The 22,503-nt window shown below is 47.0% G+C and overlaps 2 protein-coding genes across 2 annotated transcripts in view; both read right to left on the reverse strand.

Moving 5' to 3' along the window:
- HEATR6 (HEAT repeat containing 6) overlaps positions 1-15,596 on the reverse strand; it is a 35,844-nt gene extending 20,248 nt beyond the window's left edge. Inside the window, exons 1-9 of the mRNA XM_058675598.1 lie at positions 14,797-15,596; positions 13,853-13,960; positions 10,831-10,971; positions 9,651-9,766; positions 8,233-8,347; positions 6,636-6,737; positions 5,004-5,141; positions 1,421-1,716; positions 916-1,093 (exon numbers count right to left, since the gene is read on the reverse strand). Of these exons, the coding sequence (XP_058531581.1) occupies positions 916-1,093; positions 1,421-1,716; positions 5,004-5,141; positions 6,636-6,737; positions 8,233-8,347; positions 9,651-9,766; positions 10,831-10,971; positions 13,853-13,960; positions 14,797-15,000 (1,398 nt within the window). The 5' untranslated portion in view covers positions 15,001-15,596. The remainder of the gene's footprint in view (positions 1-915; positions 1,094-1,420; positions 1,717-5,003; positions 5,142-6,635; positions 6,738-8,232; positions 8,348-9,650; positions 9,767-10,830; positions 10,972-13,852; positions 13,961-14,796) is intronic.
- Positions 15,597-17,223: 1,627 nt separating this feature from the next.
- LOC105942138 (protein Wfdc21-like) lies at positions 17,224-22,388 on the reverse strand. Its single transcript, XM_012928635.2, has 3 exons — positions 22,247-22,388; positions 19,254-19,354; positions 17,224-17,423 (listed from the first exon to the last, which is right to left on the reverse strand). Exons 1-2 carry the CDS (start codon positions 22,341-22,343, stop codon positions 19,260-19,262), a joined length of 192 nt encoding a protein of 63 aa, XP_012784089.2. The 5' UTR covers positions 22,344-22,388; the 3' UTR covers positions 17,224-17,423; positions 19,254-19,259.
- Positions 22,389-22,503: the final 115 nt, after the last annotated feature.

Below are 22,503 nucleotides of genomic sequence, written 5' to 3' on the forward strand. Positions count from 1 at the left end.
ATGAACCAGCCGATGGAAGCGCTCTCTCTCTCTCCTTCTCTAACTCTACCTTTTAAATTAATAAATATATAAATATTATATTATATATATATAAACATATATATATATATACGAATGAAAGGCATTCTATGTTATTGGCCTAAATACAGTGATCCAGAGTGGGTAACTGGCTGCCTGAGGACACCCAGATGGTCTTCCACATGACTTCTTCATTTTCCTTATCCGCAAGGGAATCTCAACAGCTCCCTTCCTTATGAGACTCACTTCTGGAAAGATCCCAACAGAGGCAAAAATCTGACCCGCCTTGGGGTACCTTGCTGTGGCTATCTATGACTACTTGATCATTTTGCTTCTTTCTGAAAGATCATTTTTTCTTATCAATACATGTAAATGTTTATTACATACAATTCGAAAATATGGAAAAGTAAACAAAAAAAAAAAGCCTGTTAGGATTTTAGTAAAAATACCATTTCAAGTTCTGTGCTTTCATAAAACATGACTGTTTTTCCAAGTCAGATACATACTTCCTGCCCATTCTGGACCATGACACTGCAGTGACTTGCTAAGGCTGTCTCCCACTGACTCTTGCTGTTGCGCATGTCCTGACGGCCAACATTTTCAAGACAGGGATTGGAGCACAGCCACTTCAGTGCCACTCACTGCTGACAACCAGGCTGTAACTCGGGGTGCTGCAGCTCCCAGCACGCCTGGGGCAGGAGGTGACCCCCATAGGATCTCCTCCGATAGGTCACTCGCAGAAACCCTGGTCCTATTCTCTGCCTGCCTGTGGCGCTCAAACAGGGCTTGGGTGGCTATTCATCAGAGCTGCACTCGGCCAAGAGCAGAGAGGGCAGAGACGACAACGGAGACTTGCACAATGCTCTTCCAGTCACCTTGGCGAGTAAGCGCTCCTACCTTTGGGGAAGGGTCCTTCAACGTAAGGGTCATCAGGGACACAGACTGTGGGCTTCCGAGCTCAGGCGTGTCGGGAACGAAGGCTGACCAGTAGCCATACAGAACTTTTTTTTCTATTGATTTGATGGTAGAAAGAAAACAGGCTAACGCTCCTTGGCGGACTTTGGCTTGGTAAGACCTTTTATAGTGAGAAGAAAGAAAAGAGAGTTTTAAAGCAGCGTTTTAAAGATGTAAACAAGAAATGCTATTGATGGCAGGTGATTCAAATCTGAATAATGGGATAGAAAAAAAAATCGTTGCCCACACAAAGGCAGTTGGGATACATTAATTACAGCCCAAGAAAGCACAGCTACACACATGGAACAGGCAGCACCAGGATGTTAGAAAACAGGTGCTGGATGCGTCACAGCGCAGATGACACTCCCGTCCTCCCACGCCCACCCCAGGTCTTCAGATAGTCACACACTTCCATGCAAGCCGCAGGGGTGGAACAAAATACTACTACCTCATTTTACTCTGCACGCCTCCCTCGGCATCAGAATAGTCCGACTCACTGCTGCTGAGCTTTTTCCAACCGGAAGCATTGAAAGAGGAGGTGCAACCCTTTGCTGCAGCCCCGCCCCCATCTAGAGGGGGACCCCCCTGGCCCAGGGGGGCAGCACAGCGCGGGACCCCTCCAGGCCAGGTCATTCTGCCCATGCCACCGGCTGGCTTTGCTTCTGCTTCACCACCGGATTCGTCGTCGTCCTCCTCGCCTTGCTGGATTTTCTTTGGTTTTACTTTGGATTTTTTCTTCTTGTTCTAGTTTAAGAAGCAAATAAAGACATACATATGAGATAGATTTCCAAGTAGTTTTCAGGGGAGACATTTGACCGAAAGGTTAGCACATTCACATCTCATATTTAAGTGCTGGGGTTTGAGTCCCAGCTGTGTTGCTAATTCCAGCTTCCTGCTAACAAGCCTTCTAGAAAGCAGTGGGAAGGCTGAAGCAGTCGGGGCCTGCAACCAACATGGGAGCCTCGGAATGCACTCCCAGCTCCCAGCCTTGGCATGGCCCAACCCCAGCCACTGCCAGGCATTTGTGCACTGAACCAGCTGAAGGGAGCTCTCTATCTCTCAAATAATTAATTAACTGATAAATACAACTAAATTACTGGTATTCCTCGTTTGAATGCAATTAAATAGTTTCCAAAATATAACTTGAAGAAAGAAGGAAAAAAGAGCAGAAAAGGAAGAACTGTACTTTCTGAATACTCTGAACCGGGCATAAGGGTAAATGCTCACAGACACCCTATTGGATGGTAGGAAATAAGCTACGAAACACGGAGGATAAAGCAACAAGTGGCCTGCGTTTAAATTCTACTTCTGTGACTGTGGGAAAAAAAAAATCACACAGCCTCTCTAAACTGACCTTTTCTTTAAGATTGAGGCCAAAACCATCCACCCTGCATATTTACTGCGCCAGCCACCTGGCCTTCTCAGTTGGGATTCACAAGGGAGTTAGCCCACAGGAAGCAGCCCGAGTGCCCATTTTCTCAGTGCTTCTGCACGGTGCTGCTGGAGACGCATGCACAGGAGACACTGCTACAAAGCACATACACTGTGTGCTGCAAGGTCTTGGGGCTACACAGAAGCAGATACGACATTAAAGCCAATTTCTTTGTCTATTTTCATTTCCTTCTTTCAGATGTCTATTATCATTTGAGTAGGTGCCTTGCTCTGAATTCTCAGGGCTCCTGGACTCAAAGAAAAATCCTCACTCCAATCTTAAATCACTTCTTGTGGATGAAGACCCATCCTCTTGCTTGCTGTGGGACAGGGATCCACAGTAAGGCCACCTTGAGCCTGGCCATCTCTGCAGGAAGCTGACCCCCATCCACCTCGCTGGGGCTCCTCTGCAGCCGTAAGTTGAAAGGATATGGGGGCTTTCCTGGTAAGGTGCAGAAGCCCAGTGAGAAGTACCCCTGGCTGCCTGGGAGCAGGGAAAGCCATCAGCCTGGCCTCTCTGCTCCTCTGTGCAGCAGGACTGGAGTAGAGCTTGCTGCGGCTTGGCCGGGGCTGCCCACCACCCTGACCTGGAATCTCATGGGTGGGCTGCCCTAACCCTCTCTTTTCTTACTTTCACCCTACTAGTTAACCCATCCTCAGCTCCTCTGTTCAGGCAGCTTGTCTACTCAGCAGGAAACATTTCCCTCCTGTTGTGCAGCACTGCTCAAGTGGAGTCCCAGCTAAGCAGGAGACTAAAACACCCTTGTCCTTCCCTCTACTTGGATTGTGTGCCCTGAACATGTTCCAGAGAACCCTGCTGACTATTCTTCAGTTTTTTAAAGCAGTACTTTTTTCTTAAAGAAATGTATTCATTTCTGACGCAGCCAGCCAGAGAGCCTGACAAAAGAATTATGTATGAGAGCGTGTGTGTATGTATATGATGGAAAAAAAGCGTGTGCTCCCACCTGCTGATTCACTCCCCTACAACACTGGGTCAGCCACAGCCCTGGGCTGATGCCAGGTCTCTGCTCTGGGTGGTAGGGATCCCATCACCTGGGTTATTATCACTGCCTCCCAGGGTCTGCACCCGTAGGAAACTGAAGCAGCATCTTCACTGCTAAACCAAACGCCTGCCCTCCTGCCTGCCTCCTGTCCCTCCACCCTGGGAGAATTTTGGTGACAGAATCACAATACTGCACTGCTAGAGTTGATGCATCTCTGTCTTCTTCCCCGAACTTCAAAGAACAGCTAGAGACAGATCTTTAATGCTCAGCACAATGCTGACAATACAGCAGAGGTCCGGCACCCAAAGGTGAATGACAAGACGAATTTCAAATGTTTAGTGGTTTTTTTTTAATCAGGTACCATGTTTCTTGGTATCAAACCTGGGCCGGAGCTGGCATTGTAGAACAGTAAGTCAAGCCTTCACTTGCAATGCTGACATCTCAGAGTACTGGTTTAAGTACTGCTTACTGTACTTGCCAGCTACTCCAATTTTAATGCAGCTCCCTGTTAAAACACCTGGGAAAGTAGGGGAGGATGGCCCAAGTTTTTGGGCGTCTGTCATACATGTGGGAATCTGAGATGGAGTTCCAGGCTCCTGGCTTAGGCTAGGCCCAGGCCTAACTGTTGCAGTCATTTGAGGAATGGAACAGTGGAATGAAACACATGTTCAAAATGGAATCTGGGGGCCCGGCGCTGTGGCCTAGCAGTTAAAGTCCTCGCCCTAAACGCACTGGGATCCCATATGGGCGCGCCGGTTCTAATTCCGGCAGCTCCACTTCCCATCCAGCTCCCTGCTTGTGGCCTGGGAAAGCAGTCGAGGACGGCCCAAAGCCCTGGGACCCTGCAACTGCATGGGAGACCTGGAGGAGGTTCCTGGCTCCTGGCTTCAGACCAGCACAGCAACGGCTGTTGCGATCACTTGGGGAGTGAATCATCGGACGGAAGATCTTCCTCTCTGTCTCTCCTCCTCTCTGTATACCTGACTTTCCAATAAAAATAAATAAATAAATAAAATGGTATCTGGGGCATACGTGTGTACGCTCAAATCTCCAACTGAAGCATGAAGGAGCTGGCAGCTATGGAAAGGCTGGGGGACTTGATGGATATAGGGGTGGAGGCAGTGAGCAGATTAGCTAGTGGGCTTTTAACGGGCTACAGAAGCAGAATATGGCCAGACACCAAATCCCTCCACAACAGAGATTTATTGGAACACAGCCATGGTTACTCATCTACACAGTGCTGCTATAGGCTGGTGTTGCATTGCTGCTATAGGCTGGTAGCTATGAGAGACCTAAAATATCTGCTAGCCTGTTACAGACAAGGTTTATTGACTTCTGGCCTTGAGCATTTGGGGGATAACAATGCTTGCCTTTGCAAATAAAATGAATGCTCATTTTCAGAACTTACAAGTGAAAGATATCTGAATTGGTATTTTCAGCAGTCTGATGAATTTAAATAACTAGGAATCCAAAGCTGAAATCAAATTCAAGGTGGCCTTGGGGGAAGTGGTAATGTAAGTAACAATGAACGCATGTCAGGTTGGTTCAGACAATCCCACACCACCATCTCAATGATCTCAATGGACAGAGACGTACCGTCACTGGACGGGAAGCGCTGGACTCTGGCTGCTGGGGCTGGACGGGCGGCCGCCCGTCATACTGAGGGAGTGGAGTCGGGTACAACACTGTGGGCATTTCCAGGCTTAGTCCAGGGAGTCCATGAAACATGGATTTCTAAAGATGATGAGTGAGGAAATCATGAACACAAAATATAGTCAGTCCTAAGACAGAGCCAGAACACAGATTAATGTTTAAACAATTATTAAGCAAATAAAAACGATTTAAGGGTCTGTTCAGGGATTAAAGGAGAGCTTATTTTCATCCCCAGGTGGATATAGTTTGGCCAGATCAGATTTTTAAGTTGGTTTTAGTCTACCCATTGTTTTTCATTTCTACAATTTTTACCCAGGGCCTGGTGCAATAGCCTAGTGACTAAAGTCCTTGCCTTGTATGCATACAGGTGCCACTTCATGTCCCAGCCAATCTACTTCCCTTCCAGCTCCCTGCCTGTGGCCTGGAAAAGCAGTACAGGACAGCGCAAAGCCCTGTGTCTACATGGGAAACCCAGAAGAAGTTCCTGGCTCCTGGCTCCAGATCAGATCAGCTCAGCTCTGGCCACTGCGGCCACCTGGGGAGTGAACCAGCAGATACAATATCTTTCTATTTCTCCTTTTCTCTGTAAATTTGACTTAAACATTAACTTTTTTACCCAATTATTTTATCTATCTGGGATTTTTTTTTTTTTGCTATCAATTTGTCATTTTCTTTAGTTACCTATTTCCTTCTTTTCTGATTTGGTTTGAAAGAAGGAAATCCAGGACAGGGGAAGCATGATCCTCTTGATCTTGACCGTCACACACAGCAGTGACCTGAGGACAGAGCCTCCTGGCTGAACTGAAACCCCTTGGGTTCCAGAGACGTGGGCCTACTTTTCCCACTACTGGACAGGTGACAATGGCGGCCTGCTGACACACCTTGATCTGCCAGCCTTCTACAGAGCAGGACAAGGTGAAGCCCTGGCTTTTCTTACAAGAAGAAAAAGCAGGTTCAAGATCACCTGTAAGGGGAGAACCCCTAGATTACACTTAGGAGACTGTCCTAAGAGTTATGGGGACATCCCAGCGGCGTGGCCTAGTGGCTAAGGTCCTCGCCTTGAACGCACTGGGATCCCATATGGTCGCCGGTTCTAATCCCGGCAGCTCCACTTCCCATCCACCTCCCTGCTTGTGGCCTGGGAAAGCAGTCGAGGACGGCCCAAAGCCTTGGGACCCTGCAACTGCGTGGGAGACCCGAAAGAGGTTCCTGGCTCCTGGCTTCGGATTGGCACAGCACCGGCCATTGTGGCTCACTTGGGGAGTGAATCATCGGATGGAAGATCTTCCTCTCTGTCTCTCCTCCTCTCTGTATATCTGATTTTGTAATAAAATTCAAAAAAAAAAAAAAAAAGAGTCATTTGGACATCTCATAATTTGTTGCTAAATGGAGACTTGTTGCTTTCTGTTCCTAGTTATTTATAGTATCTTTGATTGTGAACACTTAATTTTGCTTTCTTTAAGTATAGTTAGACCTTTCCAGACCTTAAATGTAGCTTTAGCATGATGATGGAAAGTGGTCCTCTTGTCTGGGGACTGAGTAGGAAAACCCTGATGGTAAGCAGACTTGCCTCACCTTCAGCACAGCCAGAAGAGCTCCAAGTTCATCCGTCTGTGACAGTCTCATCTTGCCACCATTGAGAAGTGACTGTATACCTTTTAATGCATTCTGTAACAACTAGGAGGAAGAGAGACCAAGAAGCCAGAGTAAGATTTCCATGTCCAGGGATCCACTTCTCAGACTACTTAGGTTGGAGAAGAAAAAGTCTGCAGGCGACAGGAAAAACCCTCTAGAGACACGCACACAAGAATATCCAGAGATTAGATCTGATGGACCGCTAGAAAAGAGTATTCTCCTTCAGTGATGTTACTGTACACAGTCACAAACTAGCACGTACACGTGGCAGCAAGAAGAGATGGAGTGTCATACAGTGGAAAGTGACGGTGGAAGTCAGAAGGAGAGTTCTGTGATGGGGGAAGCTCAGCGGCTCTTACAGGCAAAGGGCAGAGGACAAATGCTAGACGGGTCCCTAAGACTGATTTCTGGACATAGTAATCTCATTTCTGAGACTCGTTCTTAAGAAATGCTCCACAAGAAAGGATGTGAAATGTGGAAAAAATTCAAATTCCACCAGCTATCATTGTGACAATGACTATTGGTTAATCCTCGGGGCTGGCACTGCGCACAGCGAGTTAAGAGGCTGCTGCAATGCTATCGTTTCATATCAGAGCACCAGTTCGAGTCCCAGCTGCTCCACCTCCAACCTAGCTCTCTGGGAAGCCAGCAGAAGATGGCTTGACTGCTTGGGCCCCTGCACCACATGGGAGACCCAGATGAAGTTCCAGGCCCCTGGCTTCCACTTTGCCCGCCCCGACTGCTGTGGCCATTCAGGGAGTGAATCAGCAGATGGAAGAATCCTTTCTCTGTCACTCTGCTTTTCCAATAAAAAAAAAAAAACCTTCTTAAAGAACATGTTAGCAAGCTGTCATGTCTGCATCAACTTTCCTTAAAGAAATAAAATATTGCTGATTTTATTACAATCTATTTTCTTCCTTTTTATCTCAATGACAGTCACTACATTGGCTATACAGTTTATACCCAAGAGGAAAAAGAAGAATATAACAATCTTTCAAAAGCTAGAATCTCAGAATAAAGGCAAAACAAAACAAATATGAAAAATATGAAGGTTTTTGTGGGGAGGGTTGGGAGAGTGTGGGCATTTGGCTTAATGGTTAAGACAGCTGCGTCTCCCGCACCCTCTGCTTGCTGTCTCTGACGACTCCGGCTTGCACAGCTGTGTTTCTGTCCCCACATGGAGGCACAGATTGCGTGCCCGGCTCCTAGCCGTGGCTCAGCCCTGCTGCAGCTGATGTGGGCACCGGAGGGGCAAACTAGTGGATGGAGCATTCTCCCTCCCTCTGTATACACGCTGTATGCTATGTCTGCCTCTCCCTCTGAAAACAAAAATTAAAAAAAAAAAAAAAGTTTCTTGTAATCTTGCAGCCCAAAAAAAAGCATGACTTCAATCATTTTAGTCCATAAGCTCTATTTATGCTTATATTACTAGACAAAATGAACACAGATGCCAAATCGAACCCTTTGCTAACGGTCTCTGTTCTACCCTGCTTTTAGACAACTCTAACCTTCCCAAGATCAGTGATAGTTGACCTACCATGCAGAATGTGACATCATCCATATCAGGTGATTTGGGGGATTGTAAAGTCTTCAGGAAGGCCTGGAAGCAGACATTCTGGTAGGGCTCCTCCAGGGTTGGCTGTCCTGGCCCACTAGAATACACAGAAAACAACCTCCAGTGTCTCTCTTCAAAGAACACTGGCAAAATAACAAAGTAACAGCAATAAAAACAAAGGAAAACTGGTTATTTAGCGAATGCTGTGGGACAGGCACAATGGTTGTGATGAAGACAAAGAACAACAGTTTCTATAGAAAGCAGTTACAAAGTCTGAAAGAAGGATGGGAGAAGAAAATTATTTTTCAATTCTAAGAGGGAAAAATAATGCAAACAGTCCCAGTCATGTCAGAAGTGCACAGCTGAGCCTAAGAACTATACATCACTGTGCTACGCAGACAAGTTCAAGTTTGTGCTGCTGGGCCCACATTGTGGCACAGTGGGTTCACTGGCAGCCTGGAGTGCTGATATCTCATATTAGAGCTCCAATTAGAGTCTCAGCTGCTCTGCTTCCTGTGCAGCTCCCTGCTAATGATCCTGGGAAAACAGCAGCAGATGTTCCAAGTAAGTGGAGACCCGGATGGTATTCCAGGTTTTATTCTCTGGGTACAGCCATTTGGGAAGTACACCAGTGGATGGAAGATTTCTATCTATGTATCCCTTCCTATGTCGCTCTTTCAAATAAATCTCATATGTGCACCAGTTTGTGTCCTGGATGTACCACTTCTCATCCAGCTCCCTGTTTGTGGCCTGGGAAAGTAGTAGAGGACAGCCCAAAGCCTTGGGTCTCCATGTGGGAGACCTGGAGGAAGTTCCTGGCTTCGGATCGGCTCAGCTCCGGCTGTAGAGGCCACTTGGGGAGTGAACCAACGGGTGGAATATCTTTCTGTCTCTCCTTCTCCCTGTAGATCTGCCTTTCCAATAAAAATAAATAAATCTTTGAGAAAGAAGGGGAAAAAAAGGGTGTGTTTCTCCACATTACATGAATCTAGAACGTGCACCTGGAATTTATTTACATTCCCTGAAAACAATCCGGCCTTCACAGTTAAATCTCACCAGATTTATATATGAATACATCCTTCTAAAAGAGTTAACATGACTAGCGTGTATACTCACAGGACACAATGCCTTCACATATGGTCCATGTAACACTTCTCTCATATTTTAGGAATATAATCCTAGTCCATTTCTCCCCTCATTTCTTTATAACCTTTCTTTTTACAAGCAAAATTAAAATTAAAAACAGGCAATACAAGATGCTCTTTTTAGCAAAGAAAATGGAAAATAAAAGCAAGTTACTTTCCTCAGTTGCCTCCGGCTTTAGCCAGACAAAAGTCAGCCTCAGCGAGTCCCTGAGAGGTTCCGTCTTATTACAAGGAGGCCCAACTGGATCCACATACCTGAGACATAAGTTTGCCATACAGTGTACTGCAGCCCTCCGAACTTCAAGGTCAGACTGAGTCAGGTCACTCAACTTCATCAAGAGTCCGTTCTTGCCTAGCAAGTCTGGAAGGTACTAAAAACCAAGTAACAGTCAATGTTGGTCTGAGAACATTTTCCCAAAAAAAAGAATTACTCTTTTGACGGATTTCATGTTTTAAACTAAAGGGCAGTTAAATACCTGTAGACTAGCTGCTGGGCAAACCTTGCAGGTGAAGATGCAAAGATATGCCCAAAACAGCAGCAGGGTTCCTCACTCCCAGCCTCACAGGCAGACAATGTTTCCCTAGTGTCCAACATCACCTCCCTTCATCCTCAAAGCACCTGTTTCACTCAGGAGGCAACAAGGCCCAGAGTAGCCGAATAAGCACTGCTCGAAGTTACACACCTCGTAAGTGGCAGGACAGAAACCAGACTACTGCGTCCAGCACCTGGGCTCTTGACCTTCTGAAGGAAAGCCGGGGCAGGGGCAGGCATTGCGGCATGCCTGCATTCCATATCAGAGTGCAGATTCCAGTCCCGGTTCCTCCACTTTCGCTCCAGCTCCCTGCTAATGCATTCGCAGAGGCATGAGCCAAATGCCGGATCAATTGCTTGGATCCCTGCCACGTGCATGAGAGATGTATATGGAATTTCACAGTCTAAGATTTGCCTAATCCAAAATCCAACCCTGTTTATTGCAGGTATTTGGATAAAAACTTTCTCTGTCATTCACTGCCTCATTTCTTCTCTGTTGCTCTGCTTTTCAAACAGATGAGAATAAATTTTTTAAAAAGGGAAGACAGAGCCCGGCCTGGGAGCCTAGCGGCTAGGGGTCCTCGCCTTGCACACACCAGGATGCCTTATGGGTGCTGGTTCTAATCCTGACAGTCCAGCTTCCCATTTGCTTCCTGCTGTGGCCTGGGAAAGCAGCAGAAAATGGCTCAAAGCTTTGGGACCCTGAACCTGCATGGGAGACCTGGAAGAGGCTCCTGGCTTCAGACTGGCTCAGATCTGGCCATTAGCAGCTGCTTGGGGAGTAAATCAACAGATGGAAGATCTTTTCTGTCTCTCCTCCTTTGTATATCTGACTTTCCAATAAAATAAAATAAAATAAAATAAAATTGAAAAAAAGGAAGACAGAACACAAGTGTCAACCACCTTTTGACATTTTGAGCCATTGAAATAGACGAGGGCCGCCAGGGCTTGAAGAATCTCCATGTGCGTCCAGGAGCTGCACTGCTGAAGGGCCGAAATCGTGTACGTCAGGAGGAAATCCAAGCTCTGCTCATCAACAATCACCTACCCAGAGAGCAAAACCACATGTGAGGTGAGCTTTAGAAATCGTGTTTGTGGGCCTGGCTCAACAGCTTAGCAGCTAAATGCTAGCCTTGAATGTGCTGGGATCCCATATGGGCACTGGTACTGTACCGGCTGCTTCACTTCCCTTCCAGCTCCCTGTTTGTTTCCTGGAAATGTAGTAGAGGATGGCCCAAAGCCTTGGCACCATGCACCCGTGTGGGACACCCGGAAGAAGCGCCTGGCCCCTAGTTTCAGGTCAACTCAGCTCTGGCTGCTTAGGTCGCTTGGAGAGTGAATCAATGGACAGAAGATCTTCCTCTCTTTCTCTCCTCCTCTCTGTATATCTGACTTTCCAATAGACATAAATCAATCTTGGGGGAAAATTATATTTACGCCTTTACACATGTGTGCTAACCTGAATCAAGTTAAGAGAGAGAGACGGAGTCTGTGTGTCAGTCATTCTGTTGTCCCATGGACCAGCTCCAAAGGGCTTTCAAGGTTTCCTCAAGGCTGAGACCTCCCTCCTGCCGCAGAGGCCTGCTCGCCTCTCCCCCTTCACTCCCAGCACTGGAAGCAGACCCTTTGCACCCCATCAGATGCTGGTGATTTTAAATACCCCAATTCACTGGAATACATAGATCAATTAAGCTGCCTCATACGCAGTAAACACTCAATAAGCACATAGTGAATAAAGAAATCTGCTAACCAGCTACTATGTCTTTCCATGATGTGAGGAGCACAGCATGAAGAGACAGCACATCCTTCCCCTCACAGATTTGAAAATGTGGTTGAGACAGATTAAGGCAATCCAAGTATCAATTTACAGACAACTGAAACAAGCTGCCAAATGCTAAGGAAGTTGGTTATGGGCTTTGAGTGCCACAGGGGATCAGAAGCTCTTCCAACTGCCCATGTTACAAACCTTTACCCCACCCCACATCAGCTTAAAAATGCTGAACTTGAAACCAACCTTAGTTCATGTAGCACACACTGGTCACCTAGTAGCAGTCACTTCCTCCTTCCTTGTTGGGAGAGCCGTGATTTAACTGGGTGCCCACACCTCCCACCTGAAACCCAGTAGCACATTTGATTCATCTGAAATAGGGGTTCTCAACTAGGTGAAACGTTGTTCCCCCGCCTCGCCACTTTGGAGCATTTGGTGGTGTGTGCAGACATGGCTGCCTGTCACACTGCATGGGTGCTAACAGCAGACCGTGGGTGGAGACCAAGGATGCAGTGAACATCCCACAACACACAAGACAGCCTCTCATGACACACAATTACTGCACACAACACATCAACACTGGGCTGCCGCCCAGAGACCCTACCCTCCAACTGATTCTGATGTACAATCAAGGTGCAAAGCCCTGCTAAGTCACTCATGACAACACTACACTCCTGCTCAGAGAGCGGTTTACAATAATATCTATACTATTCCAAAGCTCAGGATGATAAACGATCAGTATTTGAGGGAACAATTCTCTTTAGTCCACATTGAACATCACACAAGGTCTTCATGTATTGCAGTATCATGTGGTACAATTTTTGTACATAAGTCAAAGGTGTTTCAAAAAACTGTAAAACTTTCAAAAAAAGAAAATATGATTCTATTAGTAAAAACTGAGAACTTTTAGATTAGAATTTCATTTTCACTAGAAAAAAACTTTATTATTTTTGTTTAGAGAATCACAATGCTCTTCATCATAGCTACAAAACGCCAGGAGAGTTTCAACGTCAACTCCAATTAATTTTTAAAAAGGACCTAAATTGTTACTTGTTTAGAAACATTCCTATTATTCTTAATGTTCTATTGCAACACATAAACCTTTGTATGACTCAGAGGCAAAAATATTACATTTAAAAGCTATGGGTGTAAAGTAATGCCTGAATACTTTACACACATTAAATAAGTATAAAATATTAAAAAAAAAAAAAAAGCTCCCGATCTCTATCATGAAAACACTATGTATGGCTTTCAATTTTGTTTGCACCAAAATAAACTTATTTTCTAATTCCATTTTCCCCGCAAACTTGCATCTTGGATGACTTAGGTCTCTTCTGAGGGATATGAGAGGAGTCTGTCAGAGCGTTTATGGGACAAGTTTCTTCCTTCTTCAAAATAAAAACACAAAATAAGCAGTTCTTTTGCTTCTACTGAGGGTTACTTTTTTTACCTGGAACGTAAGTAGCTGCCACATGACTAAAGAGCTGCCAGCTGAGGATAACCCCACACTGACGTGGCAGAGAGAAGGTGCCAACGAGCCTTAGTAACGTCACCTAAAACCCTTCCTCTCTCCCTTCCTGGTTTTCTACAGCCAAAAGCATGCCAGGTGACATAATCCTAGCTGATTCACTTTTTAGCTTTAATTACACTCATGTTCTCATGTGGTATATTTCCAGATAGTAACAGTCTTTATTTCTGCACCTGCCTAAAAAAAGATACTTGATTTCTTTGGGAAATTGGAAAAGGTTCTAGAAAGAAAAGACCTGAAATACAGACCTTAATATAGAACTAAGGTCTTTCTGTCCGGGTGTCCCTCCGCCCTGCTTCCCCTAGCGGAAAAGAAAGAAGGAATAGTCTGAATTTATTCTAAAATACACCTTGGTCAACTACATCTTCCAGGAGAAAAAGACTGGGGGAGTTGGGGGCAGGGCAGGTAACCCTGGTAGGCTGACTCCAACAGCAGTACTTGTAGCAAATGTCTAGAATTATACAGAATTCTTTGTTTTTAACCAGTTATATTTGTTTCAGTAACAATTTTATTTAGACATTCGCCTTTTCCACAGCTTCTTACAAGACTAGCCTATCCGGCATAACCATCACAGATGTTGGATTGCAAACAGTGCCTGACCTGAATTTTAACATCACACACATGCTTACCAGTAACCTGTTAAGTAAATGGTGAATAAGCTGAGACACTTTGTTGACAAGATGATTCTGATTAAGAGGCACCAGGCGGCAAGCTTGGACCAGAAGTGCACCAACATCCTGCCCCAAAAAGATGGAGAAAGACAAAGAAAAGGTAACACACCCATCATCCAAGCAAAGACCCCTCCTGTACAGCCCCCAGACCCAGTCAAGCAGCAAACAGTAAACGTTCATGCTCTGCAGGGCAGAAACCAAACTCTTTACTCTTATAATCAGATTTTTCTTTTCTTCTACCCAAGAAAAGCTCACTTGGGCAGCAAAGGACAGCTGGAAGCAGGGCTGGACTGGAGGTCAGAGATCTGGGGACCAGTTCAGGGGAACAACGTTGGGTCTGAGAGTCCATAGGCAATGGCCAGGGGAGACTGAAGACGCACTGGAGAGGCCTGAATGAAGTGTGTGTTCTGTGTGAGCTGTGCACACCTGTGTGTTGGGAGTGGGAATGTGAGCGGACATCATGTGTTCAATCAAGCCTGGGGTACCACCAAGGCCACGTCGAGACTGGCTGGCTCAAGGGTTGGCAAGGGAGGGGGAGTGGTTCAGAAACCGGCAACAAAAAACCTGAGAGTTAAAACAAGTTGGGAGCAGAAGCCCGTGTGGAAGAGGAGAGACGCAGCCCTGGGGATGGCCGGGGGCCAGGGCCAAGGGTCAAGGGATGTCGTGTGCTAAGTGCTTCGGATGCACTGATAGGGAGAGAGAGGGGCAGCGGCCAGGGTAGGGAGAGGGTGAGGGCCAAGGAGAGGGCCAGGACCAGGGAGAGGGAGAGGGCGAGGGCCAGGGCGAGGGCGAGGGCCAGGGCCAGGGCCAGGGAGAGGGAGAGTGCGAGGGCGAGGACCAGGGCTGGGCAGCCCGCACCGCGGCCGCAGCCCTGGAGGTCGGAAGGCTCGCTCGCCGCCTACCTGCTGGGCCACGCCGCCGCCCTCGCTGTAGTTCTCGGAGATAAGCTGGTCGAAGAGCAGGTGGATCTCGGTGCGCGCGGAGCTGCTGTCATCCGGGCGCAGAGCGCAGAGCTTGGCGCACAAGCGGCGGAAACCAGCGTGCGGCTCCGGGGCTGTCTCCGGCTGCGAACAAGGGAACGAGCTCGCCACCTGCACCGCCGCCATCTTGCCCACTCGCAGGGTATAACTTCCGGGGCATCCCGCGGTCCCGTGTTCTCGGTCCGGACATGCCTTATTTGGAGTAGAAGCGGAGGTTCCTAGGGCTGCGGAACCGGTCGGGCTGAAAGCAACTGAAGTTGCTAGTGATTAATGTGAGGAGTTTTGGCCGACCGCCTCTCATGAGCCCCTGCGGCAGCCTGTTCCTGGCAGGGATAACTACTGGGGGCTGGAATTGGAGAGGGGAAGGTCCTCAGATTCTCCTGCGTCCGCACTGTGTGATCCAGGCGCAGGATCACTCTGAAGAAACACCGCCTTGCCCAGTATTCCCTCCTGTTTAGTCGAGGCAGTGACTGAAATCCAGCGGCGGAATGCAGGGCAGCTCTCCCGTACCTGTGACGGCTCGCTGCACAGCCTGTTCCCCCATTTCTCCCTCTTTTGGGCCCTGAATGCAAGAGAGCTCCACGCTAGAGAGTTTGGAGTTCAGCCTTAGTTAACATAAAATGCAACCTCCCCCAGTTTGAGCATGCCACAGGTCGCTGAAAACTTTAACAGCTGGGAATATTGAGCCATTTGAAAAACTGTGACCAACTTTCAGTCATCAGAGAGATGACTGATGGCTAGCCTGATGAGTTGTGCAAATGTAAAACAAACCTGCATCTCTGGATCCCAGGGGAAACAAAGTTTTCTGAAGTTACATGTTTGATATCTGGAAGAAGACACCTCGGATCATCCTAAACATTGGTGCTATGCCTTAGCAGAGCTTGCTCCTCTGCGGAAAAGTGCTTACTTTTTGGTAGAATTTAAATTCCATGATGCTTGCTTGCATGTTATTGCTCTGTGTGTGTGAGAGAGAGAGAGAGAGAGAGTGAGAGAGAGAGAGAGATCCTACATCTATTCAGGCATTCACTGGGAAAGGAGGTTGCTAGTATGGGAGTGGGGGTTGATTGTTCACGAGTTTCTGAGCAGCCTATAGATAGGGAGGGGGTGGGGTGGGAAGCAGATACTTGTCCTTCAGCCACAGCCGTTACCGTCCCCGCCCCCCCCCGCAGGAATTCCTCCCCAGGAGCTTCCAGGTTGAACAGCGCCCGTGTGTGGTGCTTCCTACAGGAGCCCCTTGTCACATAGTCACTGATGGGTTATGTCCCTGCAGGTGAAGACAAGGCCCTGACAAGTTGCATCTGTACTAAGCTAGCTGCCTGAGATAAATTAGCTGAGGCAGCAATGGCTGAAGATCAGAGAACCTTGAAGCAATGCTTAAGCGGTATCCAGTGGGCTGCGCTAGAAGAATGTCAGGGGGGAAGCGGTGTGAAGACTGTTGGAAAGGGGGGGGATTTACCACAATGTTGCGGGATGCCCAGGTATTCAAAATATGCCAATGTCTACCTGTTGAGTTCTGACAGAATATTCCTTTGTGGTTAGCAATGTAGTTCCTCCAAGGAAATGTGTTCCTGAGGGACAACCAATAGAAGGAAACATACCAAGCTCTCAGGAGTTTTGGCTATAGCATGCCTGAGCCTCACATCCCACCCTGAAATAGTGGTACCTCCCAGCTCCGCAGCAGCTGTCTCCCAGGAGAATCTCCTCCGCCATCCCGACACGATCTCGTGTCTTCTGAAGGTGCTCACAGCCATTCCCTTTTTAAATTCTGCACTAGATGACCTGGAACCTTATCCTGTAATTTCCTTGGGAAAGCTGTCAGGGCGCATTTGGATCATCTCATCAATTTGGATCATCCTTGGGCTGTATTCTAGAGTCCTCCTTCCCTTTCTTTGGTGAGCCACTGCCTCTTCATCATCATCATCCTCATAAAGATTCCCTGTATACTGTCTATGAGTCAGGAACTATGTCAAATACTTGCTGTGCATGGACCACATTCTTATAGGTCTCTCATTTTGTGAGGTTGACATGGTTGTGTAGAAGAAGGAACAACCACAGAATAGGCAGAACTCATTGGAGGGAAGCCACAGAGCAGTGTGGTAGCCTTGGTTTCACAAGCCGGGGTGGAGCTCCTGCCCACTGTTCTGTATTGCATAAGCCTTGTAGTCTGATTCTCAATTTCCCCAAATCTCAGTGTCCTTACATATAACATGGTTGTTGAAGAAATCATGCTTGTGCAGAATTTCATGGACTTTGTTGCACAGAAATTGCTAAGCAGCTGTCACCTCTCTTCCCCTGACCCACCCCACCTTCTCTCCATCACCGCTAACCAAATAACTCGTGTAGTAGGTATGCTTTTAACAATGCTAATTTATTACGACAAACATCTCCTGTACCCTTTCCCAGGCCCCTTTTACTCTGCATCCACAGGCCGCCATTTTCATCTGTCTTCCTGGGTAAGAGGCTTCAAGCAATCATAGTGTAGAAGGCAGAAGCTCCAAGAAGAGGTGAGCACTCATTTGGGAAGAATGGCCCTTAGGAGAGCTTTGCATCTGAGAAAAAGAGCAAAAATAAGTGTGCATGAGACCTGCAGTCTGGGGCAGTTGGATTCACAGAGCAGAGTGCAGAGGCAACGGTTCCCACTTCTGTAAACACGTAGAACCTGCAGGCACCAGGAAGGAGCACAAGTATCCCAAGAATCGAGGAGGAATTGGTCAGCTGCCATGTTCTGGCTACAAACGGTTTATTTTAAAAATACAGATTCTGTTGTGCTTAATATAATGTGATTGATCAAAACTTATCCCTGTTATGCTTTGATTATTGTTTTTTAAATTAAAAGCTACTGAAATTAACTACCTTGTGAGGTTTGTGAAGTATTTTTTTTTAAACAGTTTTTTTTTTTAAAGATTTATTTTATTTTTATTACAAAGTCAGATATACTGAGAGGAGCAGAGAGAGAGAGGAAGTGGAGCTGCCGGGATTAGAACCAGTGGCCATATGGAATCAAGGCAAGGACCTTAGCCACCAGGCCACACTGCTGAGCCCTGTGAAGTATTTTTATAGGGGTCCTCATAGGTCAGAATGGAAAGCCTCACAAATTAGCACACTTTTTGGTCGTCAGTTACACTTCTTGAAGTTTATGTCAAGGAAAAGAATGAGCATGTTTGAATTAGTGCCCATTATACTCTATTAATCATATCTAAAATAGGAAATTTGAGTGTCTTAAATGTGCATTAAGGAAGGTTGCTGTGTATATGAGCATATACAAAGGAAATTTAAAATATTTGTGGGAAATATGTGGTATCTTTTTTATTTGGAATGCAGAGCACCAGAGAGAGAGAGAGAGAGAGAGAGAGAGCGCGCGCGAGATCTACCTAAATACCTGCAATAGCCAGGGCTGGGTTGGACTGAAGCTGTGAGCTGGGTAGGAGCCACGTCCAGGTTTCCCACGTGGGTGGCAGGGACCCAGCTACCTGAGCCATCCTGCCTCCCAGGTGCACGTTAGCAGGAAGTGAGAAGCAGCAGAGCCAGGACTCAAGCCCAGCCACTCTCTACATGGGATGTGACCCAAAGCAGGATCTTAACCATTCTGCCACGCGTTATCTTGAAAAAGCAGGAAAACAGAGTGAGGGAGCAACAAAGAGAGCTTCCATCTGCTGCTTCACTCTCAAAATGGCTGCAGTGGCCAGGTCTGTGCCAGGAACTCCCTTCGAGTCTCCCACATAGATGGCAGGGGATCAAAAACTTGGACCACTTTCTGTTGCCTTCCCAGATGTGTAAGCAGAAAGCTGATTCATAAGCAGAGTGACCAAGGCCCTGATATGGGATGTCAGCATTGCCAGTAATACTTAAATGCATCATGCCACAGTGCTGGCCCTCTCATGCATAATGTTTAATTCTATTTTCCCTTGAACTTTTTTAACCCCATGGAATAATGGACTTGATAGTTAATTAAAGATGGTGGTACAGGCACATGAATATGAAAATTGCTTGCTAGCTATTTTTAAATGAAACAATGAAGAATTAAAAATAGATCCACACTAAACTCATTTTATATAAATATGCATGTGTGTGTGCGCATGAAAACATGCATTGTGATGCATTTGGGGTGGAGGACTATGGGTAATTTTTATCTTCTTTTTGTTCAATGCATAATCTGAGTTTTCTCCAGAGTAAAAAGATCATTTTAAAGGCTCAAAGACCATCACCCTCTAGTGGTTTCATTTTTCTCTTGTGGAGTGTGGGAGAAGAGGGGGGGACCATGGGGAGACAGGTAGGCTTCTTTGTTCCACCCACTTCTGTGGAAGAGACACCAGGGCCGCTGGCACACCTGCCTGGGCTGAGGGAAGCATGAGGAAGTAGGGAGGACCTGGGGACTTCACCTGTTCTTATTTGGCCACACAGATGTGGCCACAACCGCTGCTCACACAGGACTCTCCCATCTCACAGTCCCAGTCACCTCTGCAGAGCTCGGCACAGGGACCTGCAGGGAAGACAGCTCTTGAATACAAGGCCAGTGCTACTTTATCCTTCTAGCTCAGTACACAATATATATATATTTTTTTTTAAACAATGTGTTTTTTTTTTTAATTCATTAATTACATTGTATTACATGACACAATTTCATAGGTACTGGGATTCTCCCTGCTTCACCCCAAACCCTTCCCCCAAGGTGAATTCCTTCACCATGATGCATAACCACAGCTCAGGGTCCGTTGGGATTCTCTAATTACAAGCTCACACCATACTGAGTCCAGCATCCCACTGTCCAGTCAAGTTCAACGGCCTCTTAGGGAGGCCCTCTCAGGTTTGAAGGCAGAGCCAGCAGAGCGTCACTTCAATCAATTAGAAGCTCCAACATATCATCAGCAACAGTGCAGGTATGATGAGGCTGGTGCAGAGTCCACTGATTGACATATTCCATCTTGGAGTTTCCCCTTGTCCAGTTTTCCGCTGCAAGCATATAGCTGAGGTGGTTGATTCATCTACTCCATCTTCCATCTTTTCTTGGTTAATGTTTTGATTCCTCCATTTTGTTCAGGGGAATCCCCTAAGAAACTTTGAGGTGTTCCCTGTCCAGGCTCCTACATGCACTACTAGTAAGCACAGTGCCCGCCACAGTCCATCACTCCGATCAGCTGGTGGTTGTAACCCCTGGGTTGGATCTATTCTGAGCCCCGACCTCCATTGGAACCAATGAGTATCGCGGCTCTCCCCGGCTCTGCCCATCACACACTCGTCCCTCACCTAAACCAGTGGGAGGTGTGCTGGTTGGGTGCTGCGTTCCCTACTGGCACAGGCCATTTCGCCTTGGCATTTTAGTACACAATATAATTTATAAAGGACTCCTGGCAAATACATTCATTCACATCTCCCATATTTCACTTACAAGCAATGTAGTCACAGAAGCTGCAGAAAAGGAAGGCCTATTTTAGAGATGTGGATACAGAAACTATGTTTGTGTTTGCGGTGGGGGGAGTGTGGAGACACCCACTACAGTGTCCTTCCTTCTCCATGCTGTAGGAGGCAGAGTGCAGAGGGCAGACTCTCTGATCCTGAGGTCCATCAGGGGTGTCTTGCAGTCACCCTATGCAGTGAGTTTTACTCGCTCCATTTTGTAAATGTGGCAGATGGAGCTAAAGGAGGTGACTTAAAAAGTGGCATTCAACCCAGGCCTGCCTGTCCCCTAGACCCAAGCTCCTTCCGCTGCCCCACATCGTGAAATCGACCCTGATATAAAGAGCCCATCTCCGAATGTCAAGGAGTCACTTTTGACCTGAGCGAGGCCTCTCCAAGTTCCCAGAGCTTCAAGGTTGTCTTGAAAACCCAAGAAAGGGGGCCATGATGTTGGTTACTGACCACAGGAGCTTCTAGCAGAACACATGCAGGGCAGCAGGCGCCTGCTCACTCAGCTGTGATCAACAACGTCTCTACCAGATTCTGTCTCTGGACCTCTTTGGACCTGTGTTTGCTTATCGGTAAAACAGGACTCCTGAATCCAGCAGGACATACGACAGCCATTCCTATTTGTAGGAGTAGCTCCCTGCAGCTATGTGGAGCGGGCTCAGACAAATCATCCCAGTTCCAGAGTGCTGACTGATGGGTGAGAGCAGGAGGCCTGGTGGGTCACCTGCTATAGATTTAGAGGCCTTGGAGAAAGGCAGCAGGATGCCTCCCAGCTTCTAGCACCTATTGAAGGGCTGTTGTGAGAAGGCTAATGATCTCTTGTCCACACCAAGAGCAGTCAGTGCACTCACTAAATATCCATCCATTGATTGGATTAGTATCTACTCATTAGAGTCATGGAGACAAGACTTCTATTTAAAATGCTAAAAGCATAACAGTGTGCGACAAGTGTGCTGAGACACATAGCTCTTCAGGCCTAAAGAGACTCAGAGAAGGGCAGACATCATCACCTCTCATCAGATTAAAGAATACAAGAATCTTTTTAAGACAACATTGAAGCAGGGGGATTTGAGTATTGTGGAATGTGAGTTTCAGCTCAAGATCATGAGGGGAAAGTGCAGTATGGCTGCCATGAGAGAAAGGCAGGAAATTTAAGGAGACACCTTCCCAGTCCTGGGAATAACGTTTCTTTCAATATTGCACCAGACAACCCATCTGCCTCAGTCCTCACCTTGACATGTAAGGCATAGAGGAGGAATGGTAAGTGGAGGGATGGGTAAGCATTAGGAATCAGCTGTTCAGTAGAGACAAAGTTACAGAGTATGAGCAGGTCTCCCTGGATGAGCTGTTTAGATTTCCTTTCAGAGGCTAAGAGAGATGTGATTGCTGTTCATTTGGGAAGATGAATTAGTGTGAGAACATAGTATTTCGCAAGGGGGCAGGGAGAGCTCTCAGGAAACCACTATGATGGCAGAAGTGTGGTGTAGTCAGGGCTGGAAAGCCAGGATGGCATTGAGGGTTGAAGAAACACACAACAGATAGTTTCAAGAACACAGTGTTTGGCAATGCAGAGGGAGGAGAGCAAAGAGAGGTGCAATTTGAATTCAGTAATATTCGGAGAGAAGAATAAGATGCAATAAAAGAGAATCCAGGAAAGAAGCAACTTGTGGGGCTAAGTGACAAAGAGTCAGGTGCTGCAGAGAGTGAAGACTTTGGCAATGAAGGAGAGACAAGATATTTGTCAATGGGCTCTGCGAGAAAAGCTTTAGGAGAGTGATAGGGGTGGGACTGGAGCCTGTGAAGGTTTTAGGGAGACACTGTGATGGGGGATGGCCCTGGGAAGGAGAGGTTCTGCCCTGGGAGCTGAGTGGTTCCCAGGAGGCTATCTCCCCCTTCTCTACCTTCTCCCCCTGCACACACTGGATCCCCCACCTTGAGAACAAAGAAGCTACCTTCTTCCAGGACTCACCCAGCAGTTGCAGTGGTCTCACCGCAGCCTGAAGCTCTTGTACCTCCATGCTGAGGGTGAGGAGGGCCACAAGGAAAAGGAAGCCTCCCAACTTCATGCTGTGCGTGCAAGTCTTCAGCAACGATGTCTTGGGACTGAGAGCCACTGATATTTATGCGCTTCTGCTCACTGAGCTGGAATGCAAGGCCAAGGGTGCAACTTGGGACAGTGGAAGTCTAAAACCCTGCCCAGAAACTGACACTGCTGCAGAACTCACA

Source organism: Ochotona princeps, chromosome 17 (genome assembly GCF_030435755.1).
Source record: "Ochotona princeps isolate mOchPri1 chromosome 17, mOchPri1.hap1, whole genome shotgun sequence".
Taxonomy (NCBI): domain Eukaryota; kingdom Metazoa; phylum Chordata; class Mammalia; order Lagomorpha; family Ochotonidae; genus Ochotona; species Ochotona princeps.